A 26,769-nucleotide genomic window follows, 5' to 3' on the forward strand; every position below is an offset into this window, starting at 1 on the left:
GTTTTGGGGAGCATTTTATGAAATAAGTTTTGAGGCCAACCTTGGTAAAAGGAGTGGTAGGATAAACATTATTTAATATGTACAACTGTTTCTCTTTCCTTTTTATTCAAGCAGAGGAATTTGGATGTCTCTTAAATAGATTATTTCCCTTTTATTGGACCTACTGTAGATCTACTTCATATGCGGGAGAGTGTGTACATTTGACTTGTATTGTGTGGAAAAACTGGAAAACAAATGTTTTTCAGCTAGACTGAGCAAGTTTCATTTGGTTTGTGGGGATGTTTCTTAAAACTAGAGATCTCTGAGCAGCAGTACAGTACACATCCCTGTTAATCTGAGTGCTTGTATTAACATCTTTCCATATGGTGCATATCGTTGTTCAGTTATTTGAAGATTGCTATGCCATTCAGATTACGAGATTTGTCTGTTTGTAATAGGAAGGTAGGAGCCCTTTTTCAGACATTTCAAGCACCCACATAATCCAACGGTAAATGCTGAAGAAACAGCAATCAAAACAGAACAGCATCAACAGCAAATCTGCCTGTAGCCCTGGAATATATAAAATATTCACTATTCATTCTTCCTTGGAGGCCTTGTAATTATGTTCTGTAGTAGTGTTTGGGATGAATAGGAGTTTAAAGGATTTCGAACTGTTGTGGGTATTGCTTCTGACCAAACCCTCAGTGAAGTTGATTTGTCCTCTAAAGATGTCATGTCTTGTACTTTCGTAGTCATTCATACATCAAATTTGAAATAAGGCTAAGTTGTATGCAGCTCACCATCTTTATTTCATAAGTTTCTGTTATGGGGTTTGCAGACCCCACACTAAACCAAGGCATGGCATAGAGCAGTCCTGGGCTAGGGAGGCCCCACCCCTCAGCAGCTGCAGGGCATGCTCCAGAGGGATAGTTTATAAGAGCACTGGTAGCCCAAGGGAAAGGGAGGAAGGAGCTACAGGCTGCATCATGATGCGTGGAGTTGTTTGAGAAGTTGCTACAGCATTGTTAAGGCCACTCTGGAAACAGAAACTACTAAAGTTCGATACTTTTAAATTAGCAGGTCCAGATAACTTGCATCCAAAAGCTTTAAAAATGCTGGCTGAGGAGCTTGCTGAACAGTTAATGTTTCACTGAATCATGGAGCACTGGGGAAGATCCAGAAGACTGGAAGAAAGCTAATGTGCCAATTTTTTAAAAGGGTAAATGGGATGACCCAGGTAATTATAGGCCTGTCAGTCTGACTTCGATCCTGGGCAAGATAATGGAGTGGCTGATATGGGAGTAGATTAATAAAGAAATAAAGGAGGGTAAGATAATGCAAATTAACATGGGTTTATGAATGATAGATCCTGTCAAACTGACTTGATATCATTTTTTCTTTTTTTTTGGATGAGAGTAAAAATTTTGTTGATAAAGGTAACAGTGTTGATGTAATAGTCTTCTGTAAGGCATTTGACTTAGTGCTGAATGATATCTTGATTTAAAAACTAGTATGATGTAAAATTAACATCACACATTATGTAGATTAAAAACTGGCTAACAGAAAGTTCTCAAAATATAACTATAAACAGAGAATCATCATCAAGTGGGTCTGTTTCCAGTGTGGTTCAGGGATTGGTTCTTGTGTCTACTTTATTTAACATTTTTATCAATGGATTGGGAAGAAAACATAAAGTAATCATTGATAGTGTGCAGATGACACAAAAATTCAGAGTGATAAATAATGAAGAGGACAGGTCACTGATTCAGCGTGATCTAGATCCCTTAATAAACTGGGCACAAGCAAACAATATTGGTTTTTAATATGGTAAATGTATACACCTAGGCCATACTTACAGGATGGGGGACTCTATCCTGGGAAGCAGTGTCTCTGAAAAAGATTTTTGGATTGTAATGCATAGTCAGCTGAACTTGAGCTCCCAGAGTGACACTGTGGCCAAAAAAGCTAATGCAATCCTAGGAAGCATAAACAGGGGAATCTCACGTAGGTATAGAAAGATTATTTTATCTCTGGATTTGGCACTGGTGGGCCACCGTTGGAATACTGTGTCCAATTCTGCTGCCCACAATTCAAGAAGGATGTTTATAAATTGGAGAGCGTTCACAGGAGAGCCATGACATGAGAACAATTAAAATACTCGAAAACCTGTCTGATAGTGATAGACTCAAGGAGCATAATCTATTTAGCTTAACAAAGAGAAAGTTAGGGACTGACTTGATTAGTCTATAACTACCTATGTTGAGAACAAATATTTAATAATAATTGCTCTTCAAACTGGCAGAGAAAGGTATAACAGGATCCAGTGGCTGGAAGTTGAAATTAAACACATTCAGACTGGAAATAAGGTGTACATTTTTAACAGTGAGAGTAATTAATCACTGGAACAATTTACCAAGTGTCATGGTGGATTCTCCATCACTAACAATTTTTAAATCAAGATTGAATATTTTTCTAAAAGCTCTGCTCTAGGGGCTATTTGGGGCAAGTTCTATGGCCTGTGTTATACACGAGGTCAGACTAGATGATCACAATAGTCCCTTCTAGCCTTAGAATCTATGAAAACCAGCTGGAATCCACTGCACCCAGAAATCTAGAAACACTAAACACGACCTCTGGGCACTTCCATGAGTCTCTACTTCCCCATTGTCAAGCACTAAGTCTGGGTATATAAAAGAAAACTTTTATTAAAAGGGAGAGGGATCACAGCATTAATTTGGGAAAATGCTGCAACAGTGATTCAAAAGTGTGCAAACCATAAGTGAACTCCTGCCCCACACTATCTTGGGCAGGAGTCCTTTCCTTCAGTTTCCCACCTTCAGGTGTGAAATTCCAAAAGGCAAATGTCCCTTTAATATGCCTTTCCCTCAGTTGCACCCCACTCACAGCTTATCTGTGGTCAGCAAAGTATCAGAGTCCCGGGGTGCATTCAGGTGGGTTCTGGAGGTGATTGAGTGACACCTCGACTTCAGCTTGCCGCTGCTGTTTCTACTGCTGCTGTTGCTCACCACTGCTGCTTCTCTTCGCTGTGATGTCATGTTCTGAGGTTCCACCATATAACCCAGCCTCCTAGTGATTTCACTCAGTAGAGAGGAACTCGCTGCTCCTGCCTGTGGTGTTTCACCACAACACTGTCCCCACACCAGGACTAAGCTCCCTAGACCAGTTTATTAGTGTGATTTCAGTTCTAGAAATCATTGAGAGGAAACAAGGATGCTCAATTGAATCCAATCAGCTCTGTCTTTAAACACTGGAGGGGAAAGGTCAAATGATAGCTAAGACCCTTTAAACAGAGTCTACACTGTGTGCCCACCCCCTCCGACTTTCACTTGGACTTGGCATCACTATCTCCACTGAGCAAGTGAGGTTGAAGTTAAGCAGTGGTGTAGCCAGGTTCTAACAGCAGGGGGAGCGAACACATAAAAAAAGGCACTACCCGCCACGAAGCAGCAAAGAAAAAAAAAAAAAAGAAAAACCCAAGTCTTGCCACCGAAGACTGAAGAACCCGCCACCAAATTACCTGCCGCCGAATTGCTGCCAAAGACCCGGAGTGACTGAAGAACCTGCCACCGAAGTGCCGCCGAAGACCCAGATGTGCCGCCCCTGTTGGGAAGCGCCCCCGAGTGAGTGTAAAAATTAAAAAGGCACCACTTTGGGGGAATGTGCTCCGTGGGAGCGGCCGCTCCCCCTAATCCCCCCCAGCTATGCTACTGAAGCTAAGGTAACACCTTCTCAATTAGGGCATATTAAGTACAGTTCTGCTGCTCTTTATTCATACAAAAAGCATAACATTATTTTATTTTACCTGTGTCCAAATCTAAAGTGAACTTTAACCCAAAACATCCAAAATTGATCACTTTGCAAAGCAGGTCTGATTACTGATCATGTAGGCAAAGCAGTTGCATCTATGCAAATGCAGTCTGCTCCTGAAGTCTTTTGCACAGTTCCTCAATAGTTGCTAGGGGAGAGCTTATTCAGATCATCTGTCCAGCTTCAATGGCTACCCATTAGTTGGCTATGGATCTCTTTAACCACAAGGACTTCTGCTTTCTGTTATTGATGAGTGAAGCTCACAGACGTTCAGAGGTTGAGTTCAGTTTGGATAAATGTCAAAAATTTTTTGGTTGCTTATTCAAACTTTCCAGATATCTTGGCTCTGCAGGCTAGTCTCTGAAAATCTTGAGAGAATGTGCTTTTGTGAGAGATTTGACAATTCCACTCCTAGCAGTGACAGCAGTTTATCTAAAAGTATCAGAATCTTAACAGTTTTGGTTCTAGAAATGGAGGAAGGTTAAAAAATGGTGACTCGTATCCCTTCCAAAATGGTTCAGCCATCCCTATTTTTCAACTGTGGTTGCAAGTCCACTCTGGTGGTAGATTAAACGTTTCATCCTCTTCTTTCTTAGTAGTCTTTGGGATACAGCCTGATGAAACCTTTCATGGAGTGCAAAAATCTCTGATCCATCCACAACAAATTGTGTTTTTGATTGGGGCAGTAGTCTAGCTAGCTGGGTGCAGGGGAAGCAGCCGCTTCCCCTCAGCACTTTTGACATTCTGCTGAGTGCCGGTGGCTTCGCAGCATGGAGGGGCTGCAGTGGGGCACCCGGCTCGGAGCACAGGAGAAGAAAGTGAGGGACGGGAGGAGGCGCTGCCGCTGCCCAGGCACAGGTGCTGCTGCTGCTCCAGTTCTCTGGGCGGTGGGGTGCAAAGTGCCCCCTGAGCAGCGCCGCCCGCAGGGGGATGTACCGGCTGCTTGGTCTCCGTTCCCCATGGGGAGCCGGCTCCTAGGTTGCGCCGGACTCAGCCATAAAACGTAGGGGGAGAGGTTTGGTTTCCAGTTACTGGAAGCGGCTTTCTCTTTTGGACTCTTTCTCACGGGGAAAGCATGGGATCAGCATCTGGGGAGTTGGCGGAAATCCAGCCAAAAGCTGGGCTACTTCTCTTTTAAACCCACTCCCAGCACCGCTGTTCATAGTGACCTAACGGCTTCGCCTCCCCCACCCCCAGCGCCCGTGTTCAAATTTGTCCGTGTTTCCTCTGTACTGGGCTGAGCTTTGCGCTCCGGGGAGCTCACGTTCAGCCCCATCAACCCGGCAGGAGAGCTCAGCGGCTCTGCCGTCTGCGCCTGGACTGCTCTCTCCCGGGCCCAGCGAGCCAGGCGGTGGCATTCAGTCAGGGACGCTTTTCCCTGGTGTTGTGGGGGAGAAGGAGGTCGCTCATCAGAGGCACCTGGGCAGCCAGGTAAGCGCGGACCCAATGAACCAATGAGTGGGGTGTCTGGGGGGGGGGGGGGGGGTCAGGAACCGACCGTCCGCTCCCCACTCACGTCACGTCCGAGACTCCAGCCCGCCTGGAGCTTCCCGCGCACCTCTCCCCTCCCCTTCTCACGGCGGCCGCCCAGCACGGTGTCATGGCTTCCCCCGAGGTCGCTCGGCAGCTGGTGAGTCCCACCCGGGGGCGCGTGAAACTTTCTCGCCTCTTCCCCCCACTCCCTCCGACCGCACCCTAAAAAATTCCTTGACCGGGCCGCTCCCGGACCCCTCCTCCCGGACCGAGCCCCTCCGAGGGGGGTTGCAGCATGGCCGCAGCGTGGCCAGAGAAGCCAAGGGGGGTGGAACGCGGCACGGCCGGAGGAGCCAGCAGGGGGGCGTGGAGCAGCCGGAGGAGGAGCCAAGGGGGGGCGTGACCAGAGGAGGAGCCAAGGTAGGGCGCCTTTTTTATGTTTGCTCCCCCTGCACTTAGAACCTGGCTACGCCACTGGATTGGGGCATTGTTTGAAAATATATATGTATATTTTAACCCAAGCCTGTGAGGTGCCAAGCTTCATAGAGTTTGGTTGGTTTTGTTTTTTGGGGGGTGGGAAGGGGTTTAGAGTGTCTGGATTTTCTTGTTAAACAAAGTAAAGGCAAATTGTCATTCAGTCAAATTTTATTTTTATTCACATATTAATTTTGAAGCACAAATCCAAATTCAAACATTAAACTCCATGTACAAACCTACTGTGCGGAAGTCTCTGGTTCAAATTCTGGTCTCATTCTCACTTCTCTTGCTGGCAATAAGAGTGCTGTGAAGTGCTAAAGAGGTTATCCTGCTTCACTTGAAAAACCCTTCAGCTTGATTCAGAAGCAGTACCGATAAGTTTCAAAGATAATCCCAGGCAGCCTTATTTACCCAAACAAATGATGATTGTGGTTTTCATTTTTGTGCTTGATTATGATTGCTCAGTGCATTGAGGGGTGAATCCTGGAATCCTTGGGACTATCAGAAGATGAAGGCTGCAACCCCATTTTCTGGCTCTCTGGGGAAGCTATATCAAAATTTCACGTGCTTGTAATTGTGATTCCTCTATAAATCAATAAGTTATTTCATTAATACAAATCTGAAAGTTCCTATTTTCCTAGATTCAGATTCTAACTGCCTGTAGTTTTAAAACTAGTAACTAACTGGCCACTATAGTAAAATTAGCCATTGCCATTTGTATTTCTTTTTCCTCTTAGTTTAGCGTCCATGAAATTTGGCTGGAATTAATACTCATAAAATAAAAACAGCTGGCCTGATCCTCTTTCTTACCATCATTTTTTGTCTGTTTTTTCATCCAAGATAGTGAGTTGAATTAAAAAGCTTATTTAACACATAACATAGGGAAAAACAGAGAGAGGTAATTCCTTTACAAATAAATGCTAACACCCTTATTTTTTTAGTCTGGAAACCTTTAAAATATGGATGCGGTTAGATTAAAAAGTTAGGGACTTTGGTTTCAGTAAATGTAACACAAATTTCCAGTGTGGAGGGGAAAGGCTATCGTTGGACATGCACTTGACTGAGATTGAAATCCTTCTTTTGTAGACTTAAAATGGTTCGTGTACTGTGTTTTGGGTGGCCATTATCCCATCAGCAGTAAATGACCTGCAGTAACCTCTAAGGCTGAAAGCTGTTGCTGATCACAGCAGTTTTGTGGTCAGTAATGTGAAAGAAACAAACCTTTTTTGTCACAGATTTCAGAGCAGAATTTAATCTCTTAGGACTAGTGATTAGAGTCCTAAACATGGGGCGAGATGAAAGATTTGTTTCCATTGAAGGGAATTTTTACACTCAGGGTATGTCTACACTATGAAATTAGGTCGAATTTATAGAAGCCGGTTTTATAGAAATCGGTTGTATACAGCTGATTGTGTGTCCCCCCACATAAAATGCTCTGAGTGCATTAAGTCGGCGGACCGCGTCCATAGTACCGACGCTAGCGTCGACTTCCGGAGCGTTGCACTATGGGTAGCCATCCCACAGCTCCTGCAGTCTCCACCGCCCATTGGAATTCTGGGTTGAGATCCCAATGCCTGAATGATGCAAAACAGTGTCGCGGGGGGTTCTGGGTACATGTCAGGCCCCTCCCCCTCCATCAGAGCAACGGCAGACAATCGATTCGCGCCTTTTTACCTGGGTTACCTGTGCAGACAACATATCACAGCAAGCATGGAGCCCGCTCAGCTCACCGTCACCATATGTCATGTGGGTGCCGACAGACGTGGTCCTGCATTGCTACACAGCAGCAGCTAACTAATTGCCTTTTGGCAGTAGACGGTGCAGTATTACTGGTAGCCTTCATCGGCGATCTGGGTGCTGACAGACATGGGGCAGCATTGCACACAGCAGCAGCCCCTTGCCTTTTGGCAGTAGATGGTGTATTAAGACTGATATCCATCGTCATCATATTGCAGTTCAATCATGGGCACCTGGGAAGACATGCTCCGTCCTATCGAACTCTCTTGATGATGATGGCTATCAATCAGTCTTAGTACATTATTTTCTGCCAAGCGCCCAGTATTTTCTGCCAAGCACCCAGAAGATACCGAGGGCAATCAGTCATGCTGCACCGTCAGCTGCCAGCTTAAGATGTAAAAAATAGATTTATTCTGTATTCATTTGCTTCCCCCTCTCTCCGTGAAATCAACAGCCTACTAAACCCAGGGTTTTGAGTTCAATCTTTGGGGGGGCCATTCTGTGTGACAGTTGTTTGTATTTCTCCCTGATGCACAGCCACCTCTGTTGATTTTAATTCCCTGTACCTGTACGCCATGTCGTCACTCGCCCCTCCCTTCCTCCGTCAGATACTAGTTTCGCGCCTTTTCTCAGACCATACGCCATAGCACTGGGATCATGGAGCCCGCTCAGATCACCGCGGCAATTATGAGCACTGTGAACACCACACGCATTGTCCTGGAGTATATGCAGAGCCAGGACATGCCAAAGCAAAACCAGGACCAGCCGAGGAGGCAATTGCAGCGCGGCAACGAGATTGATGAGGACATTGACATGGACATAGACCTCTCACAAAGTACAGGCCCCAGCAATGTGCAAATCATGGTGTTACTGGGGCAGGTTCATGCCGTGGAACACCGATTCTGGGCCCGGGAAACAAGCACCGACTGGTGGGACCGCATCGTGCTGCAGGTGTGGGACGATTCCCAGTGGCTGCAAAACTTTCACATGCGTAAGGGCACTTTCATGGAACTTTGTGACTTGCTTTCCCCTGCCCTGAATTGCCAGAATACCGGGATGAGAGCAGACCTCACAGTTGAGAAGCGAGTGGCGATAGCCCTGTGGAAGCTTGCAACGCCAGACAGCTACCGGTCAGTCGGGAATCAATTTGGAGTGGGCAAATCTACTGTGGGGGCTGCTGTGATCCAAGTTGCCAGGGCAATCAAAGACCTGGTGATATCAAGGGTAGTGACTCTGGGAAACGTGCAGGCCATAGTGGATGGCTTTGCTGCAATGGGATTCCCAAACTGTGGTGGGGGGATAGACGGAACCCATATCCCTATCTTGTCACCGGAGCACCAAGCCACCGAGTATATAAACCTCAAGAGGTACTTTTCAGTGCTGCTGCAAGCCCTGGTGGGTCACAAGGGACGTTTCACCAACATCAACGTGGGATGGCCGGGAAAGGTACATGATGCTCGCGTATTCAGGCACTCTGGTCTGTTTCAAAAGCTGGAGGAAGGGACTTTCTTCCCAGACCAGAAAATAACTGTTGGGGATGTTGAAATGCCTATCGTGATCCTTGGGGCTCCAGCCTACCCCTTAATGCCATGGCTCATGAAGCCGTACACAGGCAGCCTGGACAGTAGTCAGGACCTGTTCAACTATAGGCTGAGCAAGTGCCAAATGGTGGTGGAATGTGCCATTTGGACATTTAAAAGCGCGCTGGCGCAGCTTACTGACTCGCTCAGACCTCAGCGAAAAGAATATCCCCATTGTTATTGGTGCTTGCTGTGCGCTCCACAATATCTGAGAGAGTAAGGGGGAGGGATGTTGAGGCAATCGAGGGATTTATGGCGGGGTGGGATGTTGAGGCAAATCGCCTGGCCGCTGATTACACACATCCAGACACCAGGGCGGTTAGAAGAGTGCAGCAGGGGGTGGTGCGCATTAGAGAAGCTTTGAAAACCAGTTTTGTGACTGGCCAGGCTAGGGTGTGAAACTTCTGTTTGTTTCTCCTTGATGAACCCTTTGCCCCCCCACCCCCGGTTCACTCAACTTCCCTGTAAACCAACCACACCACCCTCCCCCCGCCCTCTTCGAGCACCACTTGCAGAGGTAATAAAGTCATTGTTACTTCTCATTCATGCAATCTTTATTAATTCATCACACAACTAGGGGGATAATTGCCAAGGTAGCCCGGGAGGGGTGGGGGAGGAGGGAAAGAAAAGGACACACTGCAGTTTAAAACTTTAAAACTTTAGCACTTATTGAAGGCCAGCATTCCCAGGCTCGGGCAATCATCTGGGGTGGAGTGACTGGTGGCCGGAGGGCCCCCCCACCATGTTCTTGGGCGTCTGGGTGAGGAGGCAATGGGACTTGGGGAGTAGGGCTGTTGGTTACACAGGGGCTGTAGCGGCGGTCTCTGCTCCTGCTGCCTTTCCTGCAGCTCAACCATACGCTGGAGCATATCAGTTTGATGCTCCAGCAGCCGGAGCATCGACTCTTGCCTTCTGTCTACAAGCTGACGCCACCTATCATTTTCAGACCGCGATTCAGCCCGCCACCTCTCCTCTCGTTCATATTGTGCTTTTCTGTAGTCAGTCATTGACTGCCTCCACGCATTCTGCTGTGCTCTTTCAGCGTGAGAGGGGACATCTGGAGCTCCGAGAACATATCCCAAGTCCACCGTTTTCTCCTTCTAATCTTCGCTAGCCTCTGCGAAGGAGAAACATTTGCAGCTGGTGGAGGAGAAGGGAGAGGTGTTTAAGAAAAGACACATTTTAGAGAACAATGGGTACACTCTTTCACGTTAAATTTTGCTGTTCACATTACACAGCACATGTGCTTTCGTTACAAGGTCGCATTTTTCCTCTTATATTGAGGGCCTGCCGGTTTGGTGTGAGAGATCACTCATGCAGTGCCAGGCAACAGATTTCGGCTTGCAGGCAGCCATGGTAAGCCACAGTCTTTTGGCTTTTTTAACCTTCTTAACATGTGGGAATGGTTTCAAACAGTAGCGCCCTCATTTCCCATACCAAGCACCCATTGGGTTGGCCATTTAAAATGGGTTTGCAATGTAAAAGGAGGGGCTGCGGTTTCCGGGTTAACGTGCAGCACAAACCCAACTAACCCCCCTCCCCCCACACACCCATTTCTTGGGGATGATCACTTCACCCCTCCCCCCCCCACCGCGTGGCTAACAGTGGGGAACATTTCTGTTCAGCCGAGCAGGAACGGGCACCTCTGAATGTCCCCTTAATAAAATCACTCCATTTCAATCAGGTGACCGTGAATGATATCACTCTTCTGAGGATAACAAAGAGCGATAAGGAATGGATGTTGTCTGCATGCCAGCAAACACCGGGACCATACGCTGCCATGCTTTGTTATGCAATGATTCCAGACTACGTGCTACTGGCCTGGCGTGGTAAAGTGTCCTACCACGGTGGACGGGATAAGGCAGCCCTCCCCAGAAACCTTTTGCAAAGGCTTTGGGAGTACATGAAGGAGAGCTTTCTGGAGATGTCCCTGGAGGATTTCCGCTCCATCCCCATACATGTTAACAGACTTTTCCAGTAGCTGTACTGGCCGCGATTGGCAGGGCAAATTAATCATTAATCATTAAACATGCTTGCTTTTAAACCATGTGTAATATTTACAAATATTTACATTTACTAGAGGTCCCTTGTGTGCCCTCAGGGTCTGGGAGCACACCTTCGGTGAGTTCGGGCGTTACTGGCTCCCGGTCTAGGGTGATAAACATATCCTGGCTGTTGGGGAAACCGGTTTCTCCCCTTCCTTGCTGTGAGCTATCTTCATTGTCTTCATCCTCATCTTCCTTGTACCCCGAACCCACTTCCCTGTTGCGTGATTCTCCATTGATGGAGTCAAAGCACACGGTTGGGGTAGTGGTTGCTGCACCCCCTAGCATCACATGCAGCTCCGCGTAGAAGCGGCATGTTTGCGCCTCTGCCCAGACCTTCCGTTTGCCTCTCTGGCTTTGTGGTAGGCTTGCCTTAGCTCCTTAATTTTTATGCGGCACTGCTGTGCGTCCCTGTTATGGCCTCTGTCCTTCATGGCTTTGGAGACCTTTTCTAATATTTTGCCATTTCGTTTACTGCTATGGAGTTCAGCTAGCACTGATTCATCTCCCCATATGGCGAGCAGATCCCGTACCTCCTGTTCGGTCCATGATGGAGCTCTTTTGCAATCCTGGGACTCCATCATGGTTACCTGTGCTGATGAGCTCTGCGTGGTCACCTGTGCTCTCCACACTGGGCAAACAGGAAATGAAATTCAAACGTTCCAGGCTTTTCCTGTCTACCTGGTCAGTGTATCTGAGTTGAGAGTGCTGTCCAGAGCGGTCACAATGAAGCACTGTGGGATAGCTCCCGGAGGCCAATAACGTCGAATACCGTTCACACTACCTCAATTCCGACCCGCTAAGGCCAATTTTATCGCTAATCCCCTTGTCGGAGGTGGAGTAAAGAAACCGGTTTAAAGGGCCCTTTAAGTCGAAAAAAGGGACTTAGCCGTGTGAACGTGTCCAGGCTTAATTCAATTTAACGCTGCTAAATTTGACCTAAACTCATAGTGTAGACCAGGCCTCAGCTATGGTAAATGGTTTGGAAATTCTTTGTGTAGATAAGACAGAGGGATCAAAGCATGATATTACTTATTACTTTCCCTAAGAGACTATAACAGTTAGAGGGAGGTGTGTATGCATGAATACACAATGGGCTTGATTCACCCTGCTGGCGTGGGATGGGATGCAAATTGCCTTTTTGCCCTCCTGCACCATTCTACCTTTGGGTTCTGCAGAGGGAGGACAGCTTTAAACTGCACCTGGGCTCCCAGGGTGACTGAAGACGACTGGGGGATGCACTGAAGTAGCATGTCCCCCAACTGCCCTAGCCATGCACCCTCCCTGACTGGTGCCAACCTCCCTTAAGGCTGTAGTGTATTCCTGGGGGACACCCTAGTCAGTGGCTCTCAGCCTTTCCAGGCTACTGTACCCCTTTCAGGAGGCTGATTTGTCTTGCATACCCCAAGTTTCACCTCACTTAAAAACTACGTGCTTACAAAAGCAGACATAAAATTACAAAAGTGTCACAGCTGACTGTTACTGAGAAATTGCTGATTTTCTCATTTTTACCTTAAAGACTAACAGATATATTTGGGCATAAGCTTTCGTGAGTAAAAATGTTGCATCCGAAGAAGTGAGGTTTTTACTCACGAAAGCTTATGCCCAAATATATCTGTTAGTCTTTAAGGTGCCACCAGACTCTTTGTTGTTTTTGTAGATACAGACTAACACGGCTACCCCCTGATACTCATTTTTACCTTGTATTTATAAAATAAATCGATTGGAATATAAATATTGTACTTACATTTCAGTGTGACACTTGAGTCTGTTTTTCACTTGTGGGCCTTGTGTGAAGCCCGAGCCCCAGGCAGTGTGGCTGAAGCATGTTACTTAGCTTTGTGGGGCCCCCTGTACCATAGAACCCCAGGCAGTTACCCTGTTTGCCACCCCCTAATGCCAGCCCTGCAATTGCAACTCCCCTAAACCCATACCTCAACCCCCCCGGGGTCTGCCACCCCCAGGTTGAGAAACACTGACCTAGATTAGTTAAATACCCCCAGAAGACCTCAGAGTACCCCCAGGGGTACACGTACCCCTGGTGAACCACTGCCTAGTAGATACTGGACATTTTGTTCTGCTGCAAACACCTCCTGACAGATGTTCTGAAAGTGTAAACTAAGGCAGGATCAAGCCTGAAAGCTCTTATTTTCTTTTAAAATAGGTGTTGATGAATAGTAATTGCTTAGATATAGCTTTAAAATATTAATAAAAGATGGAAAATGCAAATCAATTAATCAAATTTACTCTGTTTTAGAGGAGAATTTTGTTCTGATTTAAACCAAAAAACATCTCAAAGAGAGGAGAGTGCTTTGGGTGTTAATCTAAGCACAGGACTGACAAACAGGAACTCTAGTTTTAATTCTGACTATGCCACTGACTTTATTAGGTTGTCTTGGAGAAGTTACATAAGGCCAGGTTAAAAAAAAAAGCCTCAGTTTCATACACAGAAATGATATTGAAATACCCATTAGCGTGTGCAAACTCCCATTTTTCTGTGCAACTGTGGCAATTGCACATGTATATCCAGAAACATTCACGCACTTCTGTGTAGAGGCCTCTGACTTCCCTTTTAAAATTGTCCTTTAATCTCTTTGCTTCCATTTTTCCATCTATCAAATGGGAATAATAGCTACTTATCACCTTGACTTGCTGTTGTGAGGTTTAATTAGTTAGTTTGTAAAGTGTTTTGAAGATGAAAAAAAAAAAAAGCACTGATGCTATAAGTTCTAATTGTTGTTATGCAGTTTTTTATGTCATGGCCATTGCAATTTGTCTCTGCTTTTTAAATTTGTTTTCTTCTCTCCTTGTTGTATTATTAGTGTTCCGATCTTGGATACCATGCAAGTCTGAACAGAGCCCTAAGAACATATCTCTCTGCAGAATATAACCTTGAAACCTCTAGACATGAGGGCCTAGACATCATTGAGAATGCTGTCGACAGCTTGGAGCCACGAAGTGACAAGCAGAGATTCATGGAGATGTACCCCACTGCCTTTTGTCCGCCAATGAAATTTGAGTTCCAGTCTCATATGGGTGATGAGGTCAGTAGTTAGTGACTTCTTAGAGACAAATAGGGTAAATCCAAACCAATAATTTCTGTTTCTGCACAAAGGAAAACTTCCCTGTTGTGAATTCTGAATTATTTTCTGCAGAATGTGGCTTTTATCCACTTCTACAAAGAATCTAGTTAAAGTGAAATGTAAGCCAGTATTATTTACGCAGACACAAATAGATCAGCAAACAAAACCTTTGGCAGATCTGGAAACATGCTATTCAGAGCTGCTCAAAATAATTCTGATGCAAGAGCACTCCTTTGTTGTTGTGTTTTGTATTACACTATAATGACATTGGCTCAGATTTCTCTTTGCTTCCAAGATGTGCCCAACACAGGAACAGAGGCAATGATGGCTTTATATCACCACCACCCACTGGGGCTTCCCAGTGCAACTTAGAGGGGCCTCAGAGCTGTTTTACACTGCACTTGGAGCATGATGTCTGGAGATTGCCAGAATGCAAGTGGTCTCCAACCATGCTCCTATTTTCTACTACATTAGGGACTGGTGGAGGCATAGAATGCTACAGCATCTGGGGATTTCCCTTCCACAAGGGAAATCTTGGATGTGCACTGCTTTGTGGCCCTATAGCCACAGGTGCCGACTTCGTGGGTGCTCCAGGGCTGGAGCAACCACGGGGAAAAATTGGTGGGTGCTCCCCACCCCGTCCCCCCGCCTCCCTCTCCTCCCCTGAGGAGGAGGCGAGGAAGAGGCGGAGCCGGGGCAGGGATTTGGGGAAGGAGTCCAATAGGGGCAAGGAAGGGATGGAGTTGGGATGGGGACTTTGGGGAAGGGTTTGGAATAGGGGTCAGGGGTGGAGTCGGGGCAGGGCCGGGAGCGGAGGGGACGCGAGCACCCACTGGCGCCAGGAGAAGTTGGCGCCTATTCCTGTAGCAGCCAAAAGCCATATTGCAGAGGACCATCAAGGCTGCTATCTATTTTCATAGAATATTGTGACTATTTCTACATCTCCATAGTACATACATCCTCCCTTTGCATTTTCCAAATCAATTATTTTATTACATTTTTAATAGTTTCAACAGCAATTCATCTGGCTTTAAAGAGAGTGACAGAAGCCAGCGTTGGTGAATTGAAATTTTCTCTGAGTCTAATAGTCATTTTTGATTCTTTGTTAGGTTTGTCAGGTCAGTGCCCAGCAACCGGTACAAGCAGAGCTTATGCTCAGGTATCAACAGCTACAGTCACGACTGGCCACACTCAAAATTGAAAATGAAGAGGTGAGATTTGTCTCTACTTGTAAAGTGTGATAAACAGCATTTTGGCAGAGGGAGGATTTCCACCATGGGATGCTCGTATCATAGGCTGGGGGAGGCTAAGTCTCCCCAGACAGCTCTGCGTGGCCCCGCCCCGAGGCCCCTCCTGCTTGCTGCTAAGCCCGTGGCCCCAGCCCAGGCAGGCTGCTCCCCTTCCAGGAAACATGTTGGGGCTGGGGCTAGGGTGGCTGACCTGTGGGCGGGACTTGGAGTGGCTGGGGCCCCCCAGGCGCTGTGGCTGTGCCACCCAGCGTACGGGGCTGGAGGCACTTGGGTGGCCCAGAGCTGAGGGCAGGGGGGGGGGGCACTCTGGGCCTCGTTGGGGTGATCAGGGGCGGGGCCTCGGGAAGAAGGGGGGGCCAGGCCAGGGGCTAGCCTCCCCAAGCCCATGGTTCACCTGCCACCCCTGATTTCCACTGTGTCAAAAACTAAAATACATAATTTAGACCAGTGGTTCTCAACCTGCAGCCCAGTCAGCACAGAGCTACAGCCCATGTGAGATCCTCAGGGCCATACAGGTAGTATTGGATGCGGCCGACAATGGTAAATATGTTGAGAACCACTGATTTAGACTAAAATGGTTTAAATCTATACACACAATTTTCATTTACAATATCAAATATCTATAAACATTTCAGAGGTTAAAAACTGTACCCCAAAGGTGAAATTATGCCTTAATACATCTCAATGCATCACCGTCAGTCAGAGGAGCTACACAGAAGGTGTAAAGCGCAGAATTTGGCCCTACAGATCATTGAGTCCCCTGTAGAAATGGATCAAACCAAAAACACCTCCACGGTTTGGTACAAACATCCATTGTTCTTTTAGGAAAGGCCTGGAATGAAGTCAATAATGAGTCAGAATCAGTTATAAGTGGTTTAAAAATGTGTGCATTTGAGTTTGTGTATTGCTTTCAGTGAGAATTCATTGTGTGTGTTTGAGCTTGTATCTATCGATTCCTTTACATTTAGGATTCATTGAAAATATTCTTATTTACGTGGATATTTTTCAGCTTAAAAAAAACATGATGCTCAGTGTTTCAGCTAATGCTTCTCTTTATTTGACCCAGATGTGTAACGCATTAATTTGCTTTTTAAAGAAACACTTGTATTCCAGCCAGTGCATTTATTTTTAAACCAAATATAGTTCAAGATACTCACATTTAGGTGGTTGTCGTGGTTTTAAACCAATGGCATTTGTTGAAACTACTGCACTTTCCTTGTAACTGCTCAGTCCACCTTTACTGAAACTAATGTATTTAAGCGAAAACCACCATGTTTCAACTCTTGGCAATACATGTGCATGTCAGCCAATGAGTCTTTGTTGAAATTAGCACAGTAAATTTCCCCCTTTTCAGTACCTCATAGCTAAGGTCATTGGTAAGCCGCTGCAAGGAATCTCCCATTGCAGCTGTTTGCATGGACTTGTTTTTATACAGATGAACACAGATTCTAGATTTATTCATATTCCATACGTTTTGAATTTTCAAGTTTTAACATTATTGCTTTTATATATTTCCATCTAGATAGATAGATAGATAGATAAATTAAAACTGTTACTTTTATTGTCTCCTACAAAATGGAATTTGTCAATTTTGGAGGCAGTTGCTGAGATTCTAAGAAGTATTATTAGCAGAATTACTGAGATCTAATTATTATTTAATTCCCCCTCTCCTCTCTCTACCATGGATTTAACAAACGGCTATTCCCCAGATTGCCAGCTCTGAAGGGTGAAGGAATTTTGGCTGAGTTCTATGGCTGCAAGGGCAGAATCTTTGTTATGCTCTTAGCTAGAGCTGTTTATCCATGGTGATATTGAATGCCTTTCCTGATGATGGCTCACCTAGTAAAAGAAAGTTGCTCTTTTCTTTATATGTATCCGAAGAAGTGGGCTGTAGTCCACGAAAGCTTATGCTCTAATAAATTTGTTAGTCTCTAAGGTGCCACAAGTACTCCTGTTCTTTTTGCGGATACAGACTAACACGGCTGCTACTCTGAAATCTTTTCTTTAAAAAGAATAAAAAAAACTAAGGGCTCTTCACACCACTCTGGCAGCATATGGGGGCCTTAAAGTGTGCATAAATTATACTTGCACCCATTTTAAAGAAGTGTAAATGAGAATCTGTTCCTAAAACTAAAAGCCATGGCATTTTCTTACTCTATTCATATCCTGAAGGCCTGAATCAGAATCCAGATACTTATTTAATAAACTATTTAAATTCAGAAAGTAGCTCAGATTCACCATTCAGGAGATGTGGGGGGAAAGCAAGATTAAAGTGAGAGAAGGTAAGAAAGGGTGTTTGATTGCTCACCACATGAGTGCACAAATATAGGGAGAAGCAGGAAGCTCATGATAGTAGGCCAGGGCATATGAATGGGGAAGCATTGTTTCACAGAGACAGATGTGCTTGTGCAAAGGAGGTGTATGTACAAGTTACTTTATGGAGCAAGGATGCAGGTCACCAACTTCACCTCCAAACATATTCACTACCGCAGAGCTTGATGGTACACACGCTATCATCTGGATCTTATCACTTGTCTTTTCATTGTGGAGATGCAGTGTATCTCTTGTTCTGTTTCTAGTCATCTGTCTACTCTGAATGGCCATACTAGCTACACAATTCTGCAGCTAGTAGGAGATGCTGCAATAGCTGTGTAAACTGTACCTTCTTCCATCTTCTCTTCATCCATATTGCACCTGTGGGTTATAGACATGATCTTTACAACACATCGAACCCCTTACCAACATAAGCTTATTGTTGCACCAGAGTTTCTCATGGCAGCACACAGTGCCCTGCCAGCCATGGCATCAGATGTGCTCAATCATATTTTAATCTGGGGAGCCAACAGTTCAGGTTAGAGTACCAGTACTGTTTCTATTCACTATCACTTTTTTTCCCACTTTATTGTTCAGAGGACAAATTCTGAGGTTGTTACTCAGTCAACAGGAGAGCAGCCTATATTTGCTTATAGTAACTTATTAAAGCATAGAGACAGACCTAGGAACCAATGATCTCTTTTTTCTATTCTACACCAGTGTAGATCATGTCACTTGCTATTGTCATACACCGCAGTTCATTCACAAAGCATGTAAGAGTGAATTCATTTCAGTCACTAATTTCCATTGTAAGCTGCTTCTAGAATTTATCTTCTTTTCTATTCCATAAATTGCACTTATTCACACCAGGTTAAGAAAACGACAGAAGCTACTTTGCAGACAATACAAGACATGGTCACCATTGAGGACTATGACGTGTCAGAATGTTTCCAGCACAGTCGTTCTACAGAGTCTGTGAAGTCAACAGTCTCTGAGACGTACATGAGTAAGCCCAGCATTGCAAAAAGAAGAGCTAACCAGCAGGAGACTGAGCAGTTCTATTTCATGGTATGTTGGTTGCTTCTTCAGCCATGTGATCTGGTCTAAACACCTGTAGTAAGTGTTTTCAAAAGGAATTGAAGTAACAGATAAAATTAATCCATTGATTTTCATCTCTGCAGAAATTCAGAGAATTCCTAGAAGGGAGTAATCTCATCACAAAGCTGCAAGCAAAACATGACTTACTGCACAGGACACTTGGAGAAGGTAAATAATGCAGAAGATACTGAAAAGCAATTCTAGGGTGAACCCACTAAAATATTGAAAGTGTATGCAGTGAAAAATTACAAAGCTCAGAGTCCTGGTACCCAATAAATATAGGCCTGATTTCTTTACCAGTCATAATTCAATGCAATGGTTAGAGCCTTTTCCTGCACAAGAGAGAGCTGTAAACTGGTTTTATTTCTTCAATAGATATTAGTTTGTATTTTGCAAATATAATAATGTGGACAAACGAATGCATTTGGGAATGAAACTATTGAATGAAACATCTGTGTTTTGATTTGAGAAATAATACAATACTAGGCACATGCTGAATTAAAAGCTGTGCAAGACGTCCTGTTTTTGCTTCCTGAATTTTTTTGCAGAGAGAGTGTTGTAAACACATAAATGGCAACATTCTGTAAGACCCCTATCCTGAAACTGGAGCCACCAGCACAGACTCTCATGCCCTGCAGAGCCCCACTGTGGCTCCACTCCAGGATGGGGACCAGCCCTTGGGGATCTGATTGCAGGATCAGGTGATCATCAAAAGAAGAACTAGGGAAGTGTCACCAACTGACACACTGAAGAACCAGGGAGGGGGAGACAAGCAAATGAACCCATTTACCACAAGACAGCATTAGCGAGTGGGGGCCCAAGAGATGGGAGTATGCAAGATGCTGGGGAAAGCAGAAATGATGGAAATTTTGTGATAAAATCTGTTCTCAAAAAAGTTCCACCTGTTCAGTCAGGATGGCAGATCCAGATTTGCATCCAGATCACAGATACAGTTTGTATAAAAATCCAAACTCAGACGGAATCTAAAATTTTGATAGCATCTGGATCCTGATCACCCCGATCAACCTATGTCTTCTTACAGACAGATCATGTACCTGGGGTTAATATGGGATTTGTTTGTCAAAGTTAAATAAACCACCATTAAATCAATTATCAAGCGGTCAAGCCAAGCAGAATCATGAGTAGACTGACCAGGACATGCAGGTGAATGAGAGACAGACACTTGGGATGGAATTAATCGGTAAGCCACAACCCTATTAATTATACCTTGCGGAGGGGAACTTCAGTGCCTGCCCTGTGCTCTCACAGGACTTTAACCACAAACCAAACAATAACTTGGGCACTGCAATGATAGAGGCCACAGGGCTGGGGACTGTTTCAGTCCGCAAAGACTCCAGGTCCCTCTCCTCTGCTGAGAACAAGGTCCAACAGTGAAATCCTGGGTCCTTGTTTACCTCTGGGAGCTGGCCCTTTTAGTCTTTATGCGCACAGGACACCAGCCACAAGTTGCAGTGAGTCAGTGGTCATACCAGCATTACATGAATTGTGGAATTCTTCTGCTTTCAACCCAATTGTGCCTCCAGGAGGCTGCAGGGAAGGTGGAAAAACCCACTGGACCTCATGCCAGTTTGCCCTAATGGGAAAAATTCCTTTCTGATCCCTAGAAATAGGTGACTGGTTAGACCAACAGCATCATAAATGGCACATCTCCAAATCTACAACTAATGAAGGGGAGGGAGGGGCAGCTAACAGTAGGGTAAGAGACTTTTGAAACACCCAAACTAGCTTAAGAGGCGGAGGAAGAGAGGTGCATCCAGCAGCCCGCCATTCAGGTGGGCCCATCTCCCCTGGCCCAGTTAATGACTAAGTGGAGGACTAAAGGAGAAAGGAGCAGTGGGACAGCCCCCATTCTTCCATCCTTGTGCTTCGGTCTTCTCTCACTCCCTGCTGTACTGAAGGTGGTGAGAGGGTAATTAGAGAAGGTGTTTTTTGAGTATAGATAAATCCTATAACAAGCAGTCTTAAAATTCTTCACTGGTTTCTTTAAACAGATACATGGTCATCCTGAAAAAGGATTCTGTAAAGTCTAGGTTATCCAAAAATTAACTTAAACTTCCACAGCTGTTTGGGAAACTGATTCTTCTCAATTTATATATATATATATATATACACACACCTCTACCCCGATATAACACTGTCCTCGGGAGCCAAAAAATCTTACCGCGTTATAGGTGAAACCGCGTTATATTGAACTTGCTTTGATCCACCGGAGTGTGCAGCCCCGCCCCCCCCCCCCGCCAGAACCCTGCTTTACCGCATTATATCCGAATTCGTGTTCTATTGGGTCATGTTATATCGGGGTAGAGGGGTGTGTGTGTATATATATATAATTGTGTTGGTAATTTATCATTAAACTGTGACATAAATTGATAGTTTATACCAGGGGTTCTCAAACTGGGGGTCGGGACCCCTCAGGTGGTCGCAAGGTTATTACATGGAGGGTCGCGAGTTGTCAGCCTCCACCCCAAACCCTGCTTTGTCTCCAGCATTTATAATGGTGTTAAATATATAAAAAAGTGTTTTCAATTTATAAGGGGAGTCGCACTCAGAGGCTTGCTATGTGAAAGGGGTCACCAGTACAAAAGTTTGAGAACCACTGGTTTATACAGATGCAGTTTCTAGGAATTTTGGTGCAAAAACAAATTGTGCATAAGTTGTAATGCCAAGTCATATATTTCTGACAAAACTGATTTCGTAGCCTCTTGAGACAATACTACGTTAATTAAGAATAGATATGGGTACACCTTGTATACATGGAATAGACTGAAAGAGAGAAAAGGAAGCTATTTTAGATGTACCTATTATATGGCTTAGTAGTTAACAGAAACATGTAAAGCCTTGAGTTCTCTTTTCCCTTTGCATACATTCATGTAGCATATGATTGCTACCTTCATGACTTTCATTGTCTCACAGAATTGTACTAGAACTCTCATGTAATACCACCCCCAAATACAATTCCTTTGTGGCCACATTTGCTGGAAGTGGCAGAGCCCTACCAAAATTAGGACAAAACTCTGAGCAGGTGGCAATGCTTTGTCAGGTTGGGTATGTCCTTAACATCACTACACTGTAAAACTAAGGTTCTGTCTACACTAGTAGCGAGGGGTGTGATTCCCTAGCTCGCATAGACATACTCATGCTACCTCTCATTGAGTGGGCGCTAAACACAGTGATGTGGTGGTACAGACTAGCTGAGCCAAGTATGTATCTATGGGGTTCAGGCAGGTTTTACTGAGCACAGTTAGCCCATGCCGCTACCATGCCTACCCTACTGAGCTAGCGCAAGTATGACTACTCAAGCTAGGGAATCTCACCCATAGCACCTACTGTAGACCGAGACTAAAACAAGCTAAACACTGCAAGCAAACGTCACCTGAAGCCAGAGGACACCAAAGGAAGCTTTTAGCTTTTTAGCTGAGGTGATAGGCTACCAAAGTTAGTTTAGTTGCTAAAGTTCCGTTTTTATTTCAGTATTTATTTATTGTGGTGAACCTGAATCTTGAGATTTGGAAAAATAAATAAGAGATGTTCGTCTTCGAGTGCTTGCTCATGTCCATTCCACGTTAGATGTGTGCGCACCGCATGTACCATTGCTGGAGATTTTTCCCTTAGTGGTATCCATTTGACCGGCTCTAGCACCCTCTGCTGCCGCACGTTTATGCGCCAGTATAAGGGGCACTGCCAGCTCCACACCCTCTCTGTTCTTTCTTACCACCTGTGACGGTTACTGGAACAGCTCCTCTTGCTTTGGCAAGGTGTTTTTTCAGTGTCTTTTTTTCTCTTCAATTTAGTATGTTAGTGTAGTAGTAGTAGTAGTAGTAGTGTAAATAGTATTAGTGTAGTTAGTTAGTCCCCCTCCTTTAGTGTAGAGGGGCTCCCTTTTCCCCTGGGGCCAGGCATGCCCCAGCCCCCGGGCTTCAAGCCTATGCCAGTGAGCGACCCACACTCCAGTTGTCTGAAGCCTCTGGGAGAGGCTCACGTACAAGAGCGCTGTCAGATCTGTCGGGACATTAAGTCTTGTATGAAGAAAGACAGAGAGGATTAGGGTGACGAGATGTCCTGATTTTATAGGGACAGTCACGATTTTTGGGTCTTTTTCTTATATAGGCTCCTATTACCCCCCATCCCCTGTCCTGATTTTTCACACTTGCTGTCTGGTCACCCTAGAGAGGATAGACTGAGAGCTATCCTAATGGAAGCCGCTCTTAGACCAGTGTCCGAGCCAAGCCGATTGGATTGGGCACCAAGCGCTTCAGTGCGAAGCGCCCCTCTGGCATTGCATGGCACCATTCTTCATCTCCAGTGCTGAGGAAAAAACATAAGAAACAGCACTCCAAGAGAAGACACTCCCCAGTGCCAAAAAAAGGCAAACAGGGGGAAGACAGTGGAGTGCAACCCACATCAGGCCACTCCCCAGTCCTATGGCTGCACTGTCAACTCTGCCCCGAGAGCAGTTGAGCTCGGTGCAGGAACCCCCCGCCCGCGCCAGGAAGTCATTGCTATGCCAATGGGATTGCAGTGCCTTCTACCCTGGAGGCCTTTGAAGCAGCCAGGGACTTATTATCTCTCCCGGTGCTGCCGACCCCAATGGGACAACTGCCTGCTCTGATGAGCGTGAGCAGAAGAGAGCATGGAGCTCCAAGCTCTTTCCCAGCACCAGGGCCCTCAGTACCTTCCAGAGGCAAGCCAGACCTTCTTTCATCTGTAAGCTCATCCCCGATCTGGCACCAGTCCCCGCACCCGTGGCACCAACTGGCAGAAGCAAGGGGTACTGCTCCCCTATGGTCACCTCAGGAGGCCTCTTCTTCGGAATCTGAGATGGAGTCCTACACCCGTCCCAAGAGTCACTGGCGGTATCCATCCTACATCCCACCGGATTCCGGTGTAGGTCCCCTCACTGGCACCTGGCTGTCAGGGCAGTGGCCGATGCAGTGGCCGTTCTGGAATCTATGGGGGTTTCCCCCGGTATTGGGGCCGTCATCCCACTGATCCTGCTCAGTTGTGTCTGAGAGGCTGGGTCCCACACTGCTGCATTCGGCACTGGAATTCGACTCTAGTACCAAGCCTGGTACCGACGTGCAAGATGTGGGCCTGATGGAAGTAATAGGGACAGAAGAAGAGGAGAAAGCTCTCCCTCCAGTACAGGCCTCTTACTTCTCCTCCCCAGATGAGTCTGTCTCGGGGCTGAGCAGGAAAGCCCCTCAGGAGCTTCTAAAGAGAATAGCTGATAATCTGGGGCTAGAGGTTCAGATGTTCAAGAAGTTCATAGCCTCACTGACATTTTGGCTGAAGCAACGCCATCTAAGGTGGCCCTACCCATCAATGAGGCTGTTACGGGTCCAGTCAGAGCCCTGTGGCAGACTCCATCTTCTCTCCCTCCCACTTCAAAGAGGGCAGAGGAGAAATACTATGTGCCAACCAAAGGGTACGAGTACTTATATTCTCACCCTCCTCCTGGGTCCCTAGTCATAACAGTGGCCAATGAGAGGGACAGACAAGGCCAGGCAAGTTCTACCCCCAAACAGAAAGACTTAAAGAGACTAGATCTGTTTGGCAGAAAATTTTATTTAATGAGTGGATTGCAGCTTCATATCTCTAACCAGCAAGCCCTGCTGGGGCGGTCCGATTACAATATGTGGGACTCTAATGAAATTTAAAGACTCGCTGCCTCATGATGCCAGGCAAGAGTTTTCTGCCCTCTTAGAGGAGGGAAAGTACACAGCCAGAGCCTCACTCCAGGCAGCCCTGCATGCAGCTCATGCGGCAGCCAGAATGATGGCTTCCGCAGTGGCTCTGAGGCGATGCTCTTGGCTGCAGTCCTTGGGGCTACCACAGGAGGTCCAACAGTCAATCCAAGAACTCCCATTCAAGGGTACCTCACCATTTTTTGAGCAAACGGACACAAAGATCCATGGCCTGAAGGACTCAAGGACTACCCTCAGATCACTGGGTCTCTATGCTCTGGCTCTTTCAAGGAGGCATTTCAGGCTTCAGCAACTGACCCGCTTCTCGGCTCTGCCTCCGCGACAGGACCAGTTCAAGAAAAGGAGCAGGGGTTACAAGTGTTGTCAACCATCCCCATCCGCCTCAACCTCACTACCGGGGTTTCATAGATACTCAGGAGGTCCCAAGCAGAACTTTTGAAAAGTGTGCCTGAGGGCACTATACTAGTTCCAACATCAGATCCTGCTCTTGACTCTTTTGATTTTGGACCAACATTCCCACTTCAGCCCAGCATGGTCCTTCATCACATCAGACTGCTGGGTGCTGAATACAGTGGTGGACAGTTATACTCTTCAGTTTTCCTCCACCCCTCCCTCCCACCTCCATCCCTCTTCAGGGACCCTTCTCATGAATAACTTCTATCCCCAGAGGTGAAAGCCCTCCTACAGGTGGGGCTGTGGAAGAGGTGCCTTGAAACTTGAGAGGGAAGGGGTTTTACTCCCGATATCTCCTAATCCCAAAGGCCAAGGGCGGGAGGGTTTCTTTGACCCATCCTGGACTTGCACCTCCTCAACAGTTATTTTAATAAACTGAGGTTCTGTATGGTCTCCCTGGGCTCCATCATTCCCTTCCTGGATCCAGGGGACTGGTATGCTACCCTCAACTTGAAGGACACCTATTTCCATCTTCCAAGGCCACATAAAATTCCTCAGGTTCATAGTAAACCAGTCCTATTACCAATTCACTGTCCTGTTTGGTCTGTCTGCAGCCCCTGGGTTTTTACGAAATGCATGGCAGTGGTAGCAGCCTTCCTTAGAAGGTGAGGGGTCCAAGTCTACCTGTACCTTGATGACTGGCTGATCGAGGCCACTCAGAGGCTCAAGTAAAGAACAGCATCAGCCTGGTCCGAGCCACCTTCTCAGCACTGGGCCTGTTGATAAATGAACAAAAGTCGACTCTCATTCCAGTCCAGAGAATAGAGTTTATTAGGGCAGTGCTCGACACAGACTAGAGCTTTCCTTCCAGAGGCTCCATTCCAGACAATGGCGAATCTGATATCAAGGGTCAAGGTCCACCCCGTCACAACAGCCCAGGTTTGCCTCAAGCTCCTGGCACATATGGCTGTGTGCACTTACATGGTATGACACGCAAGGCTGTGCCTCAGACTCCTACAGACATGGTTAGCTTCAGTGTTCTCACTGAACAGACATCACTTGGACTTGGGCAGATTAGTACGAGTGCTTACAGACAACACAGCAGCCATGTTCTACATTGACAGACAGGGAGAAATGCGGTCCTCCCTCCTGTGTCAGCAGGCCGTCCATATGTGGGACTTCTGCTTGCAGCACTCCATTCACCTCAAGGCTATCTGTCTTCCAGGAGCCCAGAAAGCCCTGGCAGATCGCCTCAGCAGATCTTTCTCCTCTCACCACGAGTGGTCTCTTCACCCAGAGGGTACCAGGTTAATCTTCCAAAGGTAGGGATCTCCCCAGGTAGACCTGTTTGCAGCCAGGCAGAACAGGAAATGCCCTCAGGTTTGCTCACTTCATGGTTACAGCCCAGCTCCCTTTCAGCCTCCTTCCTGCTTCCATTGGCAGAGCTCCTAATCTATGTGTTTCCTCCAGTTCCTCAGGTCCTTCTGAAAATCAAGCAGGACAAGGTGAGTGTTATCCTTATAGTGCTGGCATGGCCACACCAACACTGCTTCGGCATGCTGCTACACATGTCAGTAGTGCCTCTGCTACCCTCCTACTCCGCACAGACCTGATCTCGCAAGACCACGGATGTTTACTCCACATGAACCTTGTGGCCCTTCATCTGACGGTGTGAAAGCTCCATAGTTGAACCCGGAGGAACAAGCTTGTTCAGAACAAGACTGCCAGGTCTTGCTAGGTATTAGAAAGCCATCTACTAGTGCTACCTACCTGACCTAGGGGGAAGC

The 26,769-nt window shown here is 46.2% G+C and overlaps 1 protein-coding gene across 2 annotated transcripts in view; it reads left to right on the top strand.

Annotated features, from left to right (window-relative positions):
- The window catches only part of SRGAP1 (SLIT-ROBO Rho GTPase activating protein 1), a 248,040-nt gene that overhangs the window by 172,763 nt on the left and 48,508 nt on the right, over positions 1-26,769 (top strand). For both annotated transcript variants that reach the window (XM_034770526.1, XM_034770517.1), the window contains exons 7-10: positions 13,942-14,163; positions 15,312-15,413; positions 18,636-18,833; positions 18,947-19,031. In XM_034770526.1, the coding sequence (XP_034626417.1) occupies positions 13,942-14,163; positions 15,312-15,413; positions 18,636-18,833; positions 18,947-19,031 (607 nt within the window). The remainder of the gene's footprint in view (positions 1-13,941; positions 14,164-15,311; positions 15,414-18,635; positions 18,834-18,946; positions 19,032-26,769) is intronic.

This window comes from Trachemys scripta, chromosome 1 (genome assembly GCF_013100865.1).
Source record: "Trachemys scripta elegans isolate TJP31775 chromosome 1, CAS_Tse_1.0, whole genome shotgun sequence".
NCBI lineage: Eukaryota > Metazoa > Chordata > Testudines > Emydidae > Trachemys > Trachemys scripta.